General features: G+C 48.2%; 1 protein-coding gene across 1 annotated transcript in view; it reads right to left on the reverse strand.

Annotated features, from left to right (window-relative positions):
- MED26 (mediator complex subunit 26) overlaps positions 1 to 6,536 on the reverse strand; it is a 39,366-nt gene extending 32,830 nt beyond the window's left edge. The window contains exon 1 of the mRNA XM_027084571.1: positions 6,149 to 6,536. Within this exon, the coding sequence (XP_026940372.1) occupies positions 6,149 to 6,220 (72 nt within the window). The 5' untranslated portion in view covers positions 6,221 to 6,536. The remainder of the gene's footprint in view (positions 1 to 6,148) is intronic.
- Between the last annotated feature and the right edge of the window lie 8,383 nt (positions 6,537 to 14,919).

A 14,919-nucleotide genomic window follows, 5' to 3' on the forward strand; every position in this document is an offset into this window, starting at 1 on the left:
ATCCACTTGCAAGAGTGGTTCAGAGAACCACCAAGGATGCAAAGCACTCTACACAATACCTGGCATATAGTAAGTGCTCAGTAAACAGCAGCTCTTCATTTTACAGCCTCCAATGGATGAATCCAGGAAACTCTGTTGCAGTCCCAGGAGCACTGGAAGGCTTTTAACCCCACCTGCCTGGAAGTGGCACATCACCTGACACGACTCTTCTTTTTAGCAGCCTCCATATACAATCACAGAACCTCCAGGAACTCACAGGTCAAGAATCTGAGGGCCCAGATAGAGGGCCCAGTCCTGTCTGCAAGCCCACCTGGCATGGTGGCCCTGGACTCTTGAGCCAGCTCTGACGATAATCAAGAGCTCCCCTGAGTGCAACAGCACCTACCTCCCAGGAACTCCTGCCTTCCAAGTCCTAGGTTTGCCTCCGGAAGCCACACAGAGCCTACCTAACTCCAGTACTGGAAACGAGCCCCAGGCCCTTCACAGAGCCTGACACCTGCCCCCTTCCCATCCCATTGCTGAGAGGGCAAACTGTTCAAGGATTTGCTACCAACTCCTCCAAACTCTCCATTCCCCTCAGGTCAGAGACAAACCAAGAACTGACTTCCTTTTCCTTCTGAAAACTCAAATGATGGAAAAAAATGATGATTCTAGAAAGCCATTTCATGCTCTTAAGAATTCTGAACTATCTTCGAATAAGACACATGAACTGTTCCACTTGGATCTAAGAGCTGTAGCCCTGTAAGGCTGCCGCACCCCAGACTATCCGTGTGCACGCTCTATGCCTGCTCCAGGTCCCTGGAGGGTTGCAGCTGGGCACCCCCAGGTCTGCACTCTCCATATCCAGCACCATAAATGCTTGCTAGAAATGTTTATTCAACTGCTGAGCCACCTTTTCCAGTTTTACCATATTTCTCCATAAACAGTGTGCATCAGTTGGTGATTGAAATGTAAGTGTAGGGCTTCCCTGTAGGCGCAGTGGTTGAGAGCCCGCCTGATGATGCAGGGGACACGGGTTCGTGCCCCGGTCCGGGAAGATCCCACATGCCGCGGAGCAGCTAGGCCCGTGAGCCATGGCCGCTGAGCCTGCGCGTCCGGAGCCTGTGCTCCGCAACGGGAGAGGCCACAACAGTGAGAGGCCCGCGTACCACAAAAAAAAAAAAAAAAAAAAAGAAAGAAAGAAAGAAATGTAAGCGTACTGCCTCCCAAGACCTGGAATTCATTCAGGGAGTACTTTTAAACACAGCATGCGGAATATTGGTAGGCCCTCCTTATTCAGGAAATGCTCTCCAGTTCATGGAATCCCTGTGTCAATACTTGTTCAGCGCTACTCATGTGCCTGGAGAGTGAAAAGGAGCAGTTTGAGAAGGGGCTCTGAGCATGGGCACTCACAAGGCTGGACTGAAAATGCGCTGCCTACGCAGCCGGCCACTGAGCCACAAACTCAGTCACCCAATCTGACAACCAGCTAGTGGGCCCCACAGGGACCAGGCGGACTCAGGCCAGAGCCACCACCAGGAATAAAAAGGAAAAGCACAACTTCTACTGAGAGACACAGCCCCCAGCTTCCAGAAGGTGGTTTACAGTGGGGGGGGGGGGGGGGCAGGAGACCCCCTGAGGCAGTCACCTAGAGGTTGGGCTGGGTTAAATCAGTTCTGGATGAACCAGAACTCCGTCTGAGAAGACACTCACATGGACACCAAAACTGAGGCAAAGTAAATACAGCTCTCCTCCTTCACCTAACTCCACGCTTGGCACCCCTGAGGGCATGTCCTACCACACGAAGCTGCATCATGAGCCCGGGTGACCATGGTGCCTGTTTATATCTGTATCAGGACAAAAACCCCTTCCCATAAGCTGATCTTGGACTGTCCTCCTAGGCCTCTGTGACCTCCAGCCAGGACAACATACCCTGACAAGAGCCTCCTCTGAGGACCTCCATGAGGACCGAATGTAAAGTCCACCTTCTGAGGGAGAGAGTGAATCACAACAAGGTCTTACACCTGCTTCACAACCAACACTGTTACCTGCCTACTTCCCAAAGTCATAAAATGCCACACTGCTGTCCTCACACGTCCTGGCCACGACGTAAAAGAGCAAAGACAGGAAGGTTACTGAATGTGGGCAACCAGTGTGATCAGGAAGAGTCCACATGCTTAGATTTCATATCTTCTAATATACTAATGAGAATCAGAACTAATAGTCTTCCATTTTAGAACTTATAAGATTCCTCTTTTCTGCAGGATCAATGGCATTTTAAATTAACATCAAAAGTGCTGTAATCTTGAAGCAGAAAAGGAAGCTGGAACACAAGACTCATGAAAAGTTCCACATCAGCTAGCAGTTGCCACACCACAGTGTGGTCTGGCCCAGGATTCTGTGTCCCTGACAGAAACCTTAAGATGTTTCCGGGACAGGCTGTCTAATGTCATCAACCTGTAAGATCTATCACAGGTAAATCGAACCCAAGTTGTCATCTCATATAAACTTGTGTGGGAGAGAAGAGACTCCCACATCTTTTCTTACCAGCTCAAGGACGCTGCCTTCTTGGCCTCTTCTGAAGCTGCCTCTCCATGTTTGAGAGCAGTATGGTGGCGTTTAACGTTGGAAGCACTATCGCTTAATGACTTTGGCTAAGTCCCTCCCTAACTTTAGGGCGGTCACCTCACATTAAGTCAGTAGGAAACAAAGGCATCTTGTCCTCTCCTGGCCATGGGAGACACTCACTAAACAGTACTGTCATGATGTCTGCTTCTGCACCTGCAGAAAGGGGAGACTGGCTACTCACTCCACCTCCCTTTATAGGCTGTTGGGAGAAAGCAGGATACTCTGCTGCACAAAGTCAGGTAAAGCATACATCTCTGTAGAAGTGTGTTGGTGTCTGTTATTCAGAAAATTCACACAATGTACCGTGCATTAAAAGAAGAAACTTCTAGAACAACAATTCATGTTAGCCTCTGCTGCACCTTCCAGAATCTGAACCTGGATCTGGAAGGAGCTTTTGGGGCAAATACACCAGTTCCCAATCCCACTTTGCAGATGAGGAACCTGCAGTCCAGTGAAGCTAAGTGGTATCTTAACCTTCAAATTCCTAGGTGGGAAAATTATCCTTCCCGTGTCTCTCTCTGCAGAGGCCCCTTGTTCACCTCCCCTTGGCACCTGAAGTCTGCAGAACAGTGAACAAGAAAAGTAGTTCCTGAGGTTTCCTGCTGGACAGCCCAAGAAGGAGTCTAGGGTTCAGTCAGTTTAACCAGCACTTAGAAAGTACACCTAAGGCTTCTGCTCTAGACAGAGAAGACAAAGCCCGAACTCTGGAGAAACAATGAGTGTCCGATACAAACGGGAAACTAATCATTTGCTGATGAGATTATGCTTGGGTGGACTGACTCTGATTTCTGGGCAGGAGTAAGACAGTCCTCAACTTTATCCATAACAAAACAAGATTAAGATGGAACAAAGGCAGAGTGCACTTAAGAAAGATTTTCAACGCTCTGGGCTGCCATACACAAGAAGAGTAAGGCTTCGACTGTTCTGAAAAACCGTTAGTTGCTTTTTGAAAAGGAATGTACAGAATTTACTTTATTACTGAGTTGAGAGAAATTATTAACGCAGAGCCTGATGCTATAGATATTCAAATACTCCAGAGGCTAGAATATAGAGCAAAGAAACAACTTTCCTCTTAAGAACTCCTTTGTCAGGGAGATGGTCAGAAAGTGTTACTTTGTTATTTCCCTAAGTTTTCAGATACCTGTGGATATTAGGTCAGCTGCCTGACATTGAGTTTTCAAGCAAAAGCTAAGTTTGTTAGCATACTTGCATGCCCATAAAGGTAAGCATTACATGACACAATTCTCTGTCGCTTCTCTCAGAAGAGGTTTAATTTTAGTGTTGGCTCTTCAACACTGTCCCCATTTTTATTTTCCAGGAGCACCTTAAATATGTGTCAACTAACTATACAGAAGTGGAGTTCCTACTTGAGCAAGGCAGAAGAGAAGAACAGCTGTGTGCTGGCACCGCCTGGTTGGAGCCACCTAGCTCTCACCTGAGCCCAGGTCAATCAAGAGAAACTGCAGAAATAAGGTCACACCATCTCTGCCAGCAACCTATCCCTCCACAGCTCTGAGTTTCTATATGGGGTTTGCTCCAAGCCACACGCCTGTCAAACGGCTTATAACAATACTCAGGGATGTCACTGACAACAGCAGCATTTAAAGGTGGCACTTTCTCCCCACTCATATTCAGAGACAATTTCCCAATTTCATCCACCACACTTATATTAGTAGGACTCTATACACACCTATCACAAGAGTCCACCCAAATAAGCCACGTGAAATGTGCATTCCATGACACGTAACACAACCGTGGGCTTGGCCTCTCTTCCTCCTGTACTCCTAGGAACCCTTTAGATTAGGGCCTTACACAACACTGGAACCCCTGAGGTCACTGCCCCACCTAATCTACAACATGGTGACTGCCCGTTAAAGCGCCTCCTGATCCCAAAGCTTTCCTAGGTGGCGTTAAGGATCAGTGCTAATATCTCAGCAACCTTTCAGACTCTCCGGAAGGCAAACAAGCACATGGAATTCAAGAAATTACGCTCTGACTGATGCAAAAGTCACCAAGGCTATATATTTCAAGTCACTTGTTTTATCCTCTAATATTTCAGTCTTGGGAATTGCTGCAGCACCCGTTTCTGCAAAAATTCTGCAAGGTTTTTATATAGCTTGTGCCTACTCCACCCCCAAAGTCATAACAAAAATGTATACAATATTTCTTAAAGACAATTACCACCAAATCTATCTTAATGGGGTCTGAAGACCAGGAATGACAGAATTACTTATGATACAGAAATCAGAGTCTTACAAAAATAACTATTTCTGCCAGAATTGTACAATCCAACATGAATTATTCCCAAAATGCCAGGCTAAAGCCTACTGCTAAAAGTAATCAGCCAAACTCATGTAAAGGAAAAGCAAAAGCCCCCATAGTGACAGAAACCTAAGTTACCTAGCCAAGCCCAAGATGGTTTATTTCTTCCATCCCCAGCACATTAAAAAGTGGTTTCAATGGCCACTTCTTGGTCTCCCAGGAAATGCAGGGGCTCACTTCATACCTGGATGCTACTACATCTTCCCATTGCTCCACTGCTCCTGCCACAGGGGGAAATGACCCCTATGGCCGTAAACCACTCATAAAAAATATGAGAACACGATGAGTCTTTCCCTACACACACGGAGGGGGGCAGGGGAGATCCCTCCACAAACAGTAGCCTCCGTGGAGGAGCACCTGAGAAAGCGACACCCTGGGGTTAACCCTGATGGCCTAGGTCACAAACCAACAGGCTAGGACCCCAGGTAGGGCGTAGACAGCCGACGGAGGGCTCTGGGTGGAATGGGAGAGCAAACAATCACCTTTAATTCACTACCAAAAAGCAGGGCTCTGGCTTGGTCTGAGACGTAATGAGTACTTAGGCCCAGAAAGGTAACAGAAAGAATCCCACTCTCCACAAGATCATCTTCCGTCGGCAGGGACCCCAAGAGAGACCCGGCAAAGGCATGTCCACTCTCAGAACCAAAAGGGACTCTCCGAGTGCCCTGGGCAGCTGGCTAGGTGCAAAGCAGGCCAGGGGGGTTCCCTCCGAAGCCAGGAAGGTGCTTCCAGACAGGAGGAAAGAGAAAGAGGACTTCCCTGATCACCCAGAAGACCAAGACACCGCCGGCACCGGCTCCCCGAGTCATACCCCGGACACCAGTTGCTCCACAGCCTTCCCCCCTCCCCTCCCCCGCGCCGGGAGGGCTTCCCGGGGGTCGCGGGTCCCCCGGGAAGGGCGAGGCGGGGGAGCTCCGTCAGGAGCAGCAAGGGTCGTAGAGCTGGAGCGGGAGAGGAGAAAAAGCTCTGATCTCAGCTCCCATCTGCTCCCTCCGCCCAGGCCGCACGAAAGCCTCGGCCTCACGTACCGAGCGCCGCCGGGCTGCCCGACCAGCCCCCGGCCCGGGCCTGGGGGGCGAGAGGCCGGGATGGCAGCGGCCCTCGGGGGCAGGTGGGTGGCCGGTGGGTCCCCCGGAGCCCTGCGGGGGAGGGGCACTATGGAGGGGGAGGGTCCCGGGCCCACGCGGCCTCCACCTCAGCCCGTGCGGTGAACACTTACGTTGCTCTGGGGGTCGATGGCCTGCAGCAGCCGGTCCCTGATCTGCTGCGGAGACGGCGGAGCCGCTGTCATTGCCTGGGCGAGGCGGGGGGGAGCGGCCGGGCCAGCGGGCGGGCGGGCTGAGGCGGCGGACGGGGGTCACTCACTCGCCGGCCTCCGGGAGCGGAGCCTCATGTTCCCCGCGGCACCGGGGGAAGTGGGGGCGCGCGGGGTGGCGGAGAGGGGAGCCGGGGCCGGGGCTCAGGCCCGGGGCGCCGCCGCCACCAGAGGAGGAGGAGGAGCCGCCGGAGCCGTCGCCGCTGCTGCCGCCGCTTCGAGAACCAAACTCCAGTGAGCAGCCCCCGCGCGGAGCACTCTGGGTAACCCGCGCCGCACGCAGCGTCGGCACCACACTGAGGAGGTTGGGAGATGGGGCGGTCTGAGACGCCAAACTTGGGCGGGGCCACACGCGGGTCACGCCCCCTCGTTTCTTACGCATGCGCGCGCAGGCGCATTGTTCCCTCCCGGTCAAAGGTGACGTTGGGAGGCGGTTGGGCAGGGCAACGGCCACCGCCTGGAGGCCCCGCCCCCACCCAGGCTGGGCGGGGGCCGAGGTTTCCGACGGAAACGGTCGATACGCGCCGAGTCCTTGAACCCGGGCGCTGTGGGTGGCCGCCTGAGGGCAGCGGGGCGGAGAGGATAGCGGAAGGACCCCTCCTAGGGCAGAAAAGCTTTCCCCATTCTGACGGAGGTGACGGGAGTCGCAGGTGGGAGGAGCTGCCAAGTTTTCTGAGCCCGGGGGTCCTCCTCAGCCTCTCTTATCAGCGTTCCTGGGGGTCAGTAGGCAGACGTCCACGTTGTAATTCCGTGCGCGGGTCAACTGAGGAGCCGAGGAACGCTGCCGCCCCCGCCCCTCCAGAGGTCGTGGATGCGAACCCGGGGTCGGCAGCGCCGAGGGCCAGGATCCCCAAAGCATGAGACTGCAAAGTGCCTCACGGAGGAGCCGCTACCCCAAGCTGGGAAAGCCCCAAACCATGAGCTGACACCAACGTTGCAAACCTGTGTCCACGCCAGGGTTTCTCAACCTGGGCACCAGTAACATTTGGGGCCGGATCACTGTTGTTGCAGGGCCTGTCCTGTGCATTGCAGGATGTTCAGCAGCATCCCTGGTTTCTACCCACTAGATGCCAGTAGCACCCTTTCCCCGCTGGGGACGACCAAAAATGTCTCTTGTCACTGCCAGAGGTCCCCTGGTTGGCAGAACCGACCCCTGTTGAGAATCACTCGTTTAAAAGACCCTTCTACCCTGCTTTGCGTGGAGATGCTGGAAAATTGAAGCCCTCATTCTCTGAACCTCCTTTATAAAGGAGGAAACTGAGGCCCAAGGTCACCCAGAGTTATAGGTCAAACCCAGAATTGTTAAATGTCAAGTCTAAGGGCTTCCCCCCCGCCCCCTCACTGCCTTCTTTCATTGCTGTCTCCTCTCTCTCTGGAAGCTCTGTTAAATATACGGTTATGCGAAGGGGTAGAAAGGCAGGCTGAGTGGATTATTAGCCGCAGCCTCGGAAGAAATAACTTTTTTCGTTGTTACAGGAAGGCCTAGATTTAAAACAGAGGCAGCTGATGAGAACCACATGTGCGCCTTGGATCTGTGCTACACCTGTTAGTCTTGCATTTGTCATGCTTCTGGGAAGCATTTTTATTTGCAAAAACGGCGGCTTCCGCACGTGGTTGTGGTTGCCTGCTTCTGCACGTGTGAAGTTTTACATCACACTTGTAGGAGGCAATAAATACCGGCAAAAGACTTCTCTTATTTACTCACTCTCCCTCCTAGAATGAGGTGCTTTGTGTACACGGTCCCGGTTGGAAACCAGCCCACTGGGAGATATTCTTTATCTCACTTCAGACAAGGAAAATAAACAAGCACTCCCCCAAGGATATTCCTGTCCTGCCTCCCTTTTTAATTTCTGACTCAGATATACAATATATTATTTTTTAAATCAAGGGTTACTTAGAAACAAGCAATTTGTTTCCCATGGGTCAGGTTACTTAAGAAAGATCTGGAAAGCACTCCATTTACCTACTCTTTTTAAACTAAGAAGAAACATTAAGATGACTGTGAGCTCCACAAGGGCACTGATTCCGTGTCCCCAGTAGATAGAGGAGTGCTTATTAAATATATGTGAAATAAGTGAATGAATGTCTCATCCAAACACATGGCAGCTGTATACACACACCCAGACGTACTTATGCAGTTCAGTTCCACAGATCTGGCACACAGTGGGGGCTCAATAAATATTTAATACATGAAGTACTTCATTAGATATAAATACACATGAGGATGCACATGGGCACACACAGATTCTGTATATAGTATATGTAGTATTATTCCACATTTAACGTATATACAAAGGGTGCTTATAAAGATTAAATCAGATAGCCACTAAATGGGAGTCTTGAAAATGTTAGCAGTTCTCTTAAGTCCAGGGTAGATAATGCAGTTCACCTAGCAGACTTTTTGCTTTGAGGAAGAGATACTTGAAATGGCAAAGTTGGGGCTCGAAGTAAATTCTCTTGCTATAATGGTTCTTCCCTGGAAATATGTCCCTAAAATTATTTAGATAGCACCAGCCCCACTGTCCTGAGAGGACAAGATCTTTTGTGCTTGGAATGCCTCACCTCTTAGCAAGGTGGCCCCCAAAGAGGAAGGGAGAGGAAGTGGCTCTGACCCCTGACTTGCTCTTGCCACGGGAAGTGCCCAGCATCCTCGGCCAAGCTTGGCAGGTTGGGAGCGGACTCCTCCTCCTATCCCGACAAGCAACAGCATCACAATAGGAGGCCATGAGCAGGCCAGCTCCCACACCTGCAGCGGACCAGTGTTCAACAGTGACAGCAGGTGGTGGCGAGGAGCAACAGCAGGCATACCTGGGCAGACACACCTGAAGTGAAAAGCAGCTGTGCCCCTTTAGACACATAAACCCCTGGAGTTGGGCAACTTAAAGGAGAAGTTGTTACTGGACTTATCCCAATAAGGTATGTGAAGACTCCAATGATTAATAGGAAAATGTGTGCAAACCCACCACCCGACTTGGACCCATATGTTTGCTCTGAGTTTAACGGTCTGGTGGGAATTTTTAAAAAACACTCTTGCGTATTAACTCCTTCAGCCACATCAATGATCTCAGAAGCACCTAGAGATGGGTTTCAGAGTTCTGCGTGGCTTTGCAGCAAGTCCTGTTCCAAAGTGAAGCCAGTTTCAACTGGTTCTGAATAGCCCCTAATATGTCACTGCTTTTAGGAAGGGTTTCAAAGATAGGTGAGAGAACTCAATTTTTATCATGTCTCCAAGTGTGGGGATACAAACATGCACAAAGCCTGCTCCTGGGGAGCTAGTTTTGAAGCCAAGACCTGAAAACAAGTTAGGGGCTCATTAATACAATACCATAGTTGTACTGTCCAAGCAAAGTGTTGCAGAAGCACAAAGAGGGGAATTCTGGAGTACAGAGAAAAATGACTGACATGGAGGCAGCATTTCAACGGAGAGCGTTTCCATACATTGACACCCTCTGACTCGGCATTTCACAATTTCTAGAAATGTATCTGGAGGAAGCAATCAGATGCAGACAAATGTGTCTGTACAAGGAAGATCACAGCAGCATCATTTCTAAGGGCAAAAGACTGGAAGCTACCTATGTGTCCAGTAATCGGGGGGTATATAAATAAACTGGGAGTCAGTTCATGAAAATGAGATGGTTACGGACTAGGAGGAACCATAGGATTCTGTAATTCCATTTGGGTGGTGGTCTTGTCTTATGTAGGCAACATATAGAAATTCACCAAGCTGTATGTCACTATAGATTAAACTTCAAAAATAAATAAAAGAATATAGAGCTGGCTAGCTAGATAACCTAGCCATTATAAACCAGCATTGAATAATACAGGAAAATGCTCCCAATATTAAATGCTAAAATGCAACATATAAACTATATATCTTACAATCTTAATTTTAGTTGCATTAAAATATATATACTTATGCACATAATTCATAGAAAAAAATAGTGGAAGAAACCAAAACATTTATCTCTGACAGGTGATTTTTATTCTGACACTTTTGCCTGAAGTTCCACATTTTCTACAACGAGTATGTGATGCCTCCTGATGATCTCGTCCAGTGCTGGTGTTATTCTGACCTCTAGTAGCCTCTAATTCTCACCTTCTGACTGAGGTACTGCTGATTTGAAGTATAATCATAATCTCCAAAATCCTGAAGATGGGTTTGCTATCAGGCTGACTGATGGTTGTCAATCTAAGTCCTAACAGTTTGTGTTTTCCCTACAGCCCCAATTTTGTATAATTTTTAGTAATCAAGAGAATAACGACTGGGAGTAATATTGAGTACCTATTATGTGTCAAGTTCCACTGAGGGCTTCACATGAGGGCCCTGATGAAGCCCTCTGGACAGTCAGACGCTTGCATCAGCTCCTCCCCTTGACTCTGTGTGGGGTCTGCAACTCACTTTGGCCTAGAGGATGCGGTAGAAGCCACACTCTGCCGGATCCAGAGTGAACCCCTAAGAAGGCCTGGCAGTTACCACACAGCTCAGCAATTCCACTCCTGCGAATCACCCCAAGAAAACTGAAAACATACACTGACACAGACTTGTACAGGTAAATGTCCATAGCAGCTCTATCCTTAATAGGTGCAACGTGCAAAGGCCAAAAACCCATCAACTGGTGATTGGATAAACGAAGTGTACATCTATACACTGGAATATTACTTAACCATAAAAGGGAGTGAAGTGCCAACACATGCCACAATGTGGATGAACCTTGAAAACATCATGCTGAATGAAGGAAGGCAGACACAAAAGACCACATCTTGTATGCTCCCATTTATATGAAATGTCCAGAATAGGCAAATCCATAGAGACAGAAAGTAGATTGATGGTTGCCAGGGCTGGGAGAGAATTTGCAGTGGTTGCTAATGGGTGCGGGGTTTCTTTTTGGAGTCATAAAAATGTTCTGGAATTAGACTGTAGTGATGGTTGCCTCTGTAAATATACCAAAAACCACTGAATCATCCAATTTCAATAGGTGACCTGTATGTGAATTACATCTCAATAAAACTGTTAAAAACAAGAGGAGGCAGTAGCCTGGCAGTGTCCATCTGCCTTCGCAGTCCTGAGAGCACCAAGCTACCATGTCAGAATCTGGTGACCATACTGGAGGGGCACGTGGCAAGAGGGAGTGGCCTGGGGCCTCCATGGAGAATAAGGAACCAGGAGACACAGAATGCTGTGCCCCACATGTCTAACCCCATCAGCTGGGCCACCCGGGCTGAGGCGCCAAGATACATGAGTCGACAAGCCTCCTTGGAGCTCAGAGACAGCCTCACCGGGCTGGTCCAATTTCCTGCCCACTGAACTGTAACTAAATATAGATGTTTTAAGCCACTTAGTATTGGGGTCACTTGTTACACAGTGCTAGCGGACACATAGTTGCTACTGCAATCCTCAAATGACACACAGGGAGGAGCCTGAGGCTGAAGAATGAGGAGACTTGCCCACAGCCACTTAGCCCACAACGATGCAGCTGGGATTCCAGGCTGGATCCTTCTGATTCCAAACCTTGCTCTCTGGTCTTTACCACTGCTCAGCTCTGGCACCCCTGTGTCTCTTGTGTTCCCTCCTCCGCCCCAATCTTCTTGCCTGCTGACCATTTCTCTCTCTCATCTACTGAACGCACACATCCAGGCAGCTCTTTTTTTTTTTAAGCTTTAATTATCTTCTTTATTATGCTAACCTTCAGTACAGCGTAAAGGATAATCATATATAAAAACAACACAGTACACATAATTTTAACACACACACAGACACACACACGAAGGAAATAAAAGATTAATCTCTATTTTTTTTTTTTTTTTGCAGTACGTGGGCCTCTCACTGTCACGGCCTCTCCTGTTGTGGAGCACAGCCTCCGGACGCGCAGGCTCAGCAGCCATGGCTCACGGGCCCAGCCGCTCCACGGCATGTGGGATCTTCCCGGACCGGGGCACGAACCCGTGTCCCCTGCAACGGCAGGCGGACTCTCAACCACTGCGCCAGCAGGGAAGCCCTAATCTCTCTTTTATTTCCACTTTTCTACTGCCATCTAGTCTTTTTCTAGGAGCTTTAGGTATGCTTGTATCAATCTCTTTTCAATTTATATTTAATTCTTCAGAAGACAGACCAGGTAACATACTTTGGAAATTATAAAATCAATTTTGTCTGTCTTTTTGGTTTGTAGTCATAAAATTATTCTTTTTGCTTTATTTCTTTTTAAAAAGAAGACCTCAAAAATCTTGCTAAGACTCACAGATATAGAGAACAAACTAGTGGTTAGCAGTGGGGGTGTGGGCAATATAGGGGTGAGGGAGTGGGTGGTACAAACTACTGGGTGTGAGATAGGCTACAAGGATGTATTGTACAACACAGGGAATATAACTAATAATTTTGTAAATGGAAGTAACCTTTAAAAATTGTATAAAAATTTTTTAAAATCTTGCTAAAATAGTGTGTAATGTATTTGAAGTGCTCAAATAACCTAATCACGATTGGAATGATCTAATCATTTGTTAGACTGGATCAGAAGCTATTCTTCTGTTTACTGCAGTTTTATGTTCTCTCAATTACTCTCATGAAGCAAAGAAACAGTCACTCTACTAATTCTCTAGTTAATTTTTTATTTTATTTTAGTTTAGTTTAGTTTATTTGTCTATAGAAGTAAAATAAGAAGTTCAGTGAAGGAACTGCAGGATAAATGATAAATTTGTCATAGCTTTTATCCGTGATTGGCTCTTTCTGATACAGGGTTTGAATCTTCTTGTCCCCTGCTCTAAAAATTTAGTAGTCTCCTAGTTCATCTTGCCTAAGTCCTTGGCCTTTCGAGGTCCTCTTGTCACACACCACACATGTCACACATTGATACACGCCATACACATGCGTTGCCCATGTTCCTGCTCAGCCTTATTTCTCACCATCCCTAAGTGGGTTTTCTCCACTTCTGTCTGTCACACTGGTCACCTAATTCTCCAACTGGGTGACTTGGATCCTCAGAGGACCTGGCCAAAGTCATGTGGCTGGATTGGGGGCAGGATGATGACTATGGTCCAGAGCTTGGGGTTCCCAGACTCACAGGGAAACACATGAACCAAATCAGGTACAAGCCATTTCCCTAAAGAGCAGACGAAGGCCAAGGGGTTGATGTCGAAAACCAAATGAGGAGACTGTGATGAGGGTGGAGCAGATGGAGGCAGACAGAAGCCACGATGAAAGACCCCAAACTGGCCAATGGAACTTCTCAGAAACACACACACAAACACACATGCACAAGATCAAGCCATTTATCAAAATTCCTTCTGGCCTTTCCTGAACCTTCCATGTGCTCTCCAGGGTCACTGAGGCCCACAGACTCCCAAGTGAGAGTACAATTTTGATGCAAAGTGGTCAGACATGGGAAGCACCCATCTCCCATCCAGGCAACTAGAGTTTACTTGCCTTAAAGCAGAGCTGGATTATTGTATCAAATGGCTTGGACAAGATTCTCTTATCTTAGTGCAGTTTCAGGAGGAGAGGTCAGGAGACGTGAGCAAGCAGATTCTATTCAAAGGGCCTGACCCATGCAAGCCTATCCAATTTGAGAGCCCACTTACCCTGAGAACATCCTGAGCTCTGCCTACCTCCCAGGCTCAGGGAGATGCAGAAAAGGGTGGAGGTTCTAGAAGCTCTGTTTGCATCTTTTTCCTTTTTAGCCTCAAAATGCAGTGTTGGTTTCCCTCAGGTTTCCTGGATGCTCGGATGTTTACTTCTTTGTGTTTTTTTTTTTTTTTCTTTCCTGATTACACGAGTAGTAGATATTTGCAAAGTGTAGACAATTAGTCAAGTAGAGCAAAGTATGAAAGAAGATTGAAAAACTGCTCCCTGATGGAAATCTCTGCACTGGTCTACTTTTGTGTGTGTGTGAAATTTTCCATGAGAAGGTTAAAGACAAAAAAAGGAAAAGAAACCACTCAGCCAGGCCTGTGCGTTTGCTTGGTTTTGTGTGTGGCAAATGCGAGTCATGTAGTTTGGAGATGGTGTTGTCTGCAAAGCCAAAAATATTTACTGTCTGGCAGAATAACACCCCCTGCCCCAGCCCCCAAAGATAGCCCCGTCCTAATCCTCAGAACCTGTAAATAAACTGTGTTAGATGGCAAGGGAGAATTAAGGTTGCAGATGGAAGGAAGGTTGCTACTCTGCTGACCTTAAGATGGAGAGATGTTCCTGAATTATCCTGGTGGGTCCAGTGTAACCACAGGGGTCTTAAATGGGGAAGAGGGAAGGAGAAGTGTCAGAATCAGAGAGACTGCATCATGAGAGAGAGTCGACCAGCCATTGCTGGCTTGGACGATGGAGGAAGGGGACCACAAACCAAGGATGTGGGCAGCCTCTAAAAGCTGGAAAAGGCAGGGAAACGGCTTCTCCCCTACAGCCTCTAGAAGGAGCCAGCTCTGCCGACACCTTGATTTTAGCCCATTGAGACCCATTTTGGACTTCTGACCTCCAGAACTGTAAGATAATAAATGTATTGTTTTAAGCCATGAAGTCTAGGGCCATTTGTCACAGCAGCCACAGGAAACTCATATAGGCCCCTGACTAAAAAAGCTTACCACCCTCTCTTTCAGATGCAGAGCTGCCCAATTAGAGCTTTCTGCCATGAAATACATGTGACATGTAGCTACTTGTGACTGGGGGACTGGGTTTTTCATTTTAACTC

Source organism: Aethalodelphis obliquidens, unplaced genomic scaffold, assembly GCF_003676395.1.
Source record: "Aethalodelphis obliquidens isolate GAN/ISIS:26980383/991018 unplaced genomic scaffold, ASM367639v1 scaffold53, whole genome shotgun sequence".
Classification (NCBI taxonomy): Eukaryota; Metazoa; Chordata; class Mammalia; order Artiodactyla; family Delphinidae; genus Aethalodelphis; species Aethalodelphis obliquidens.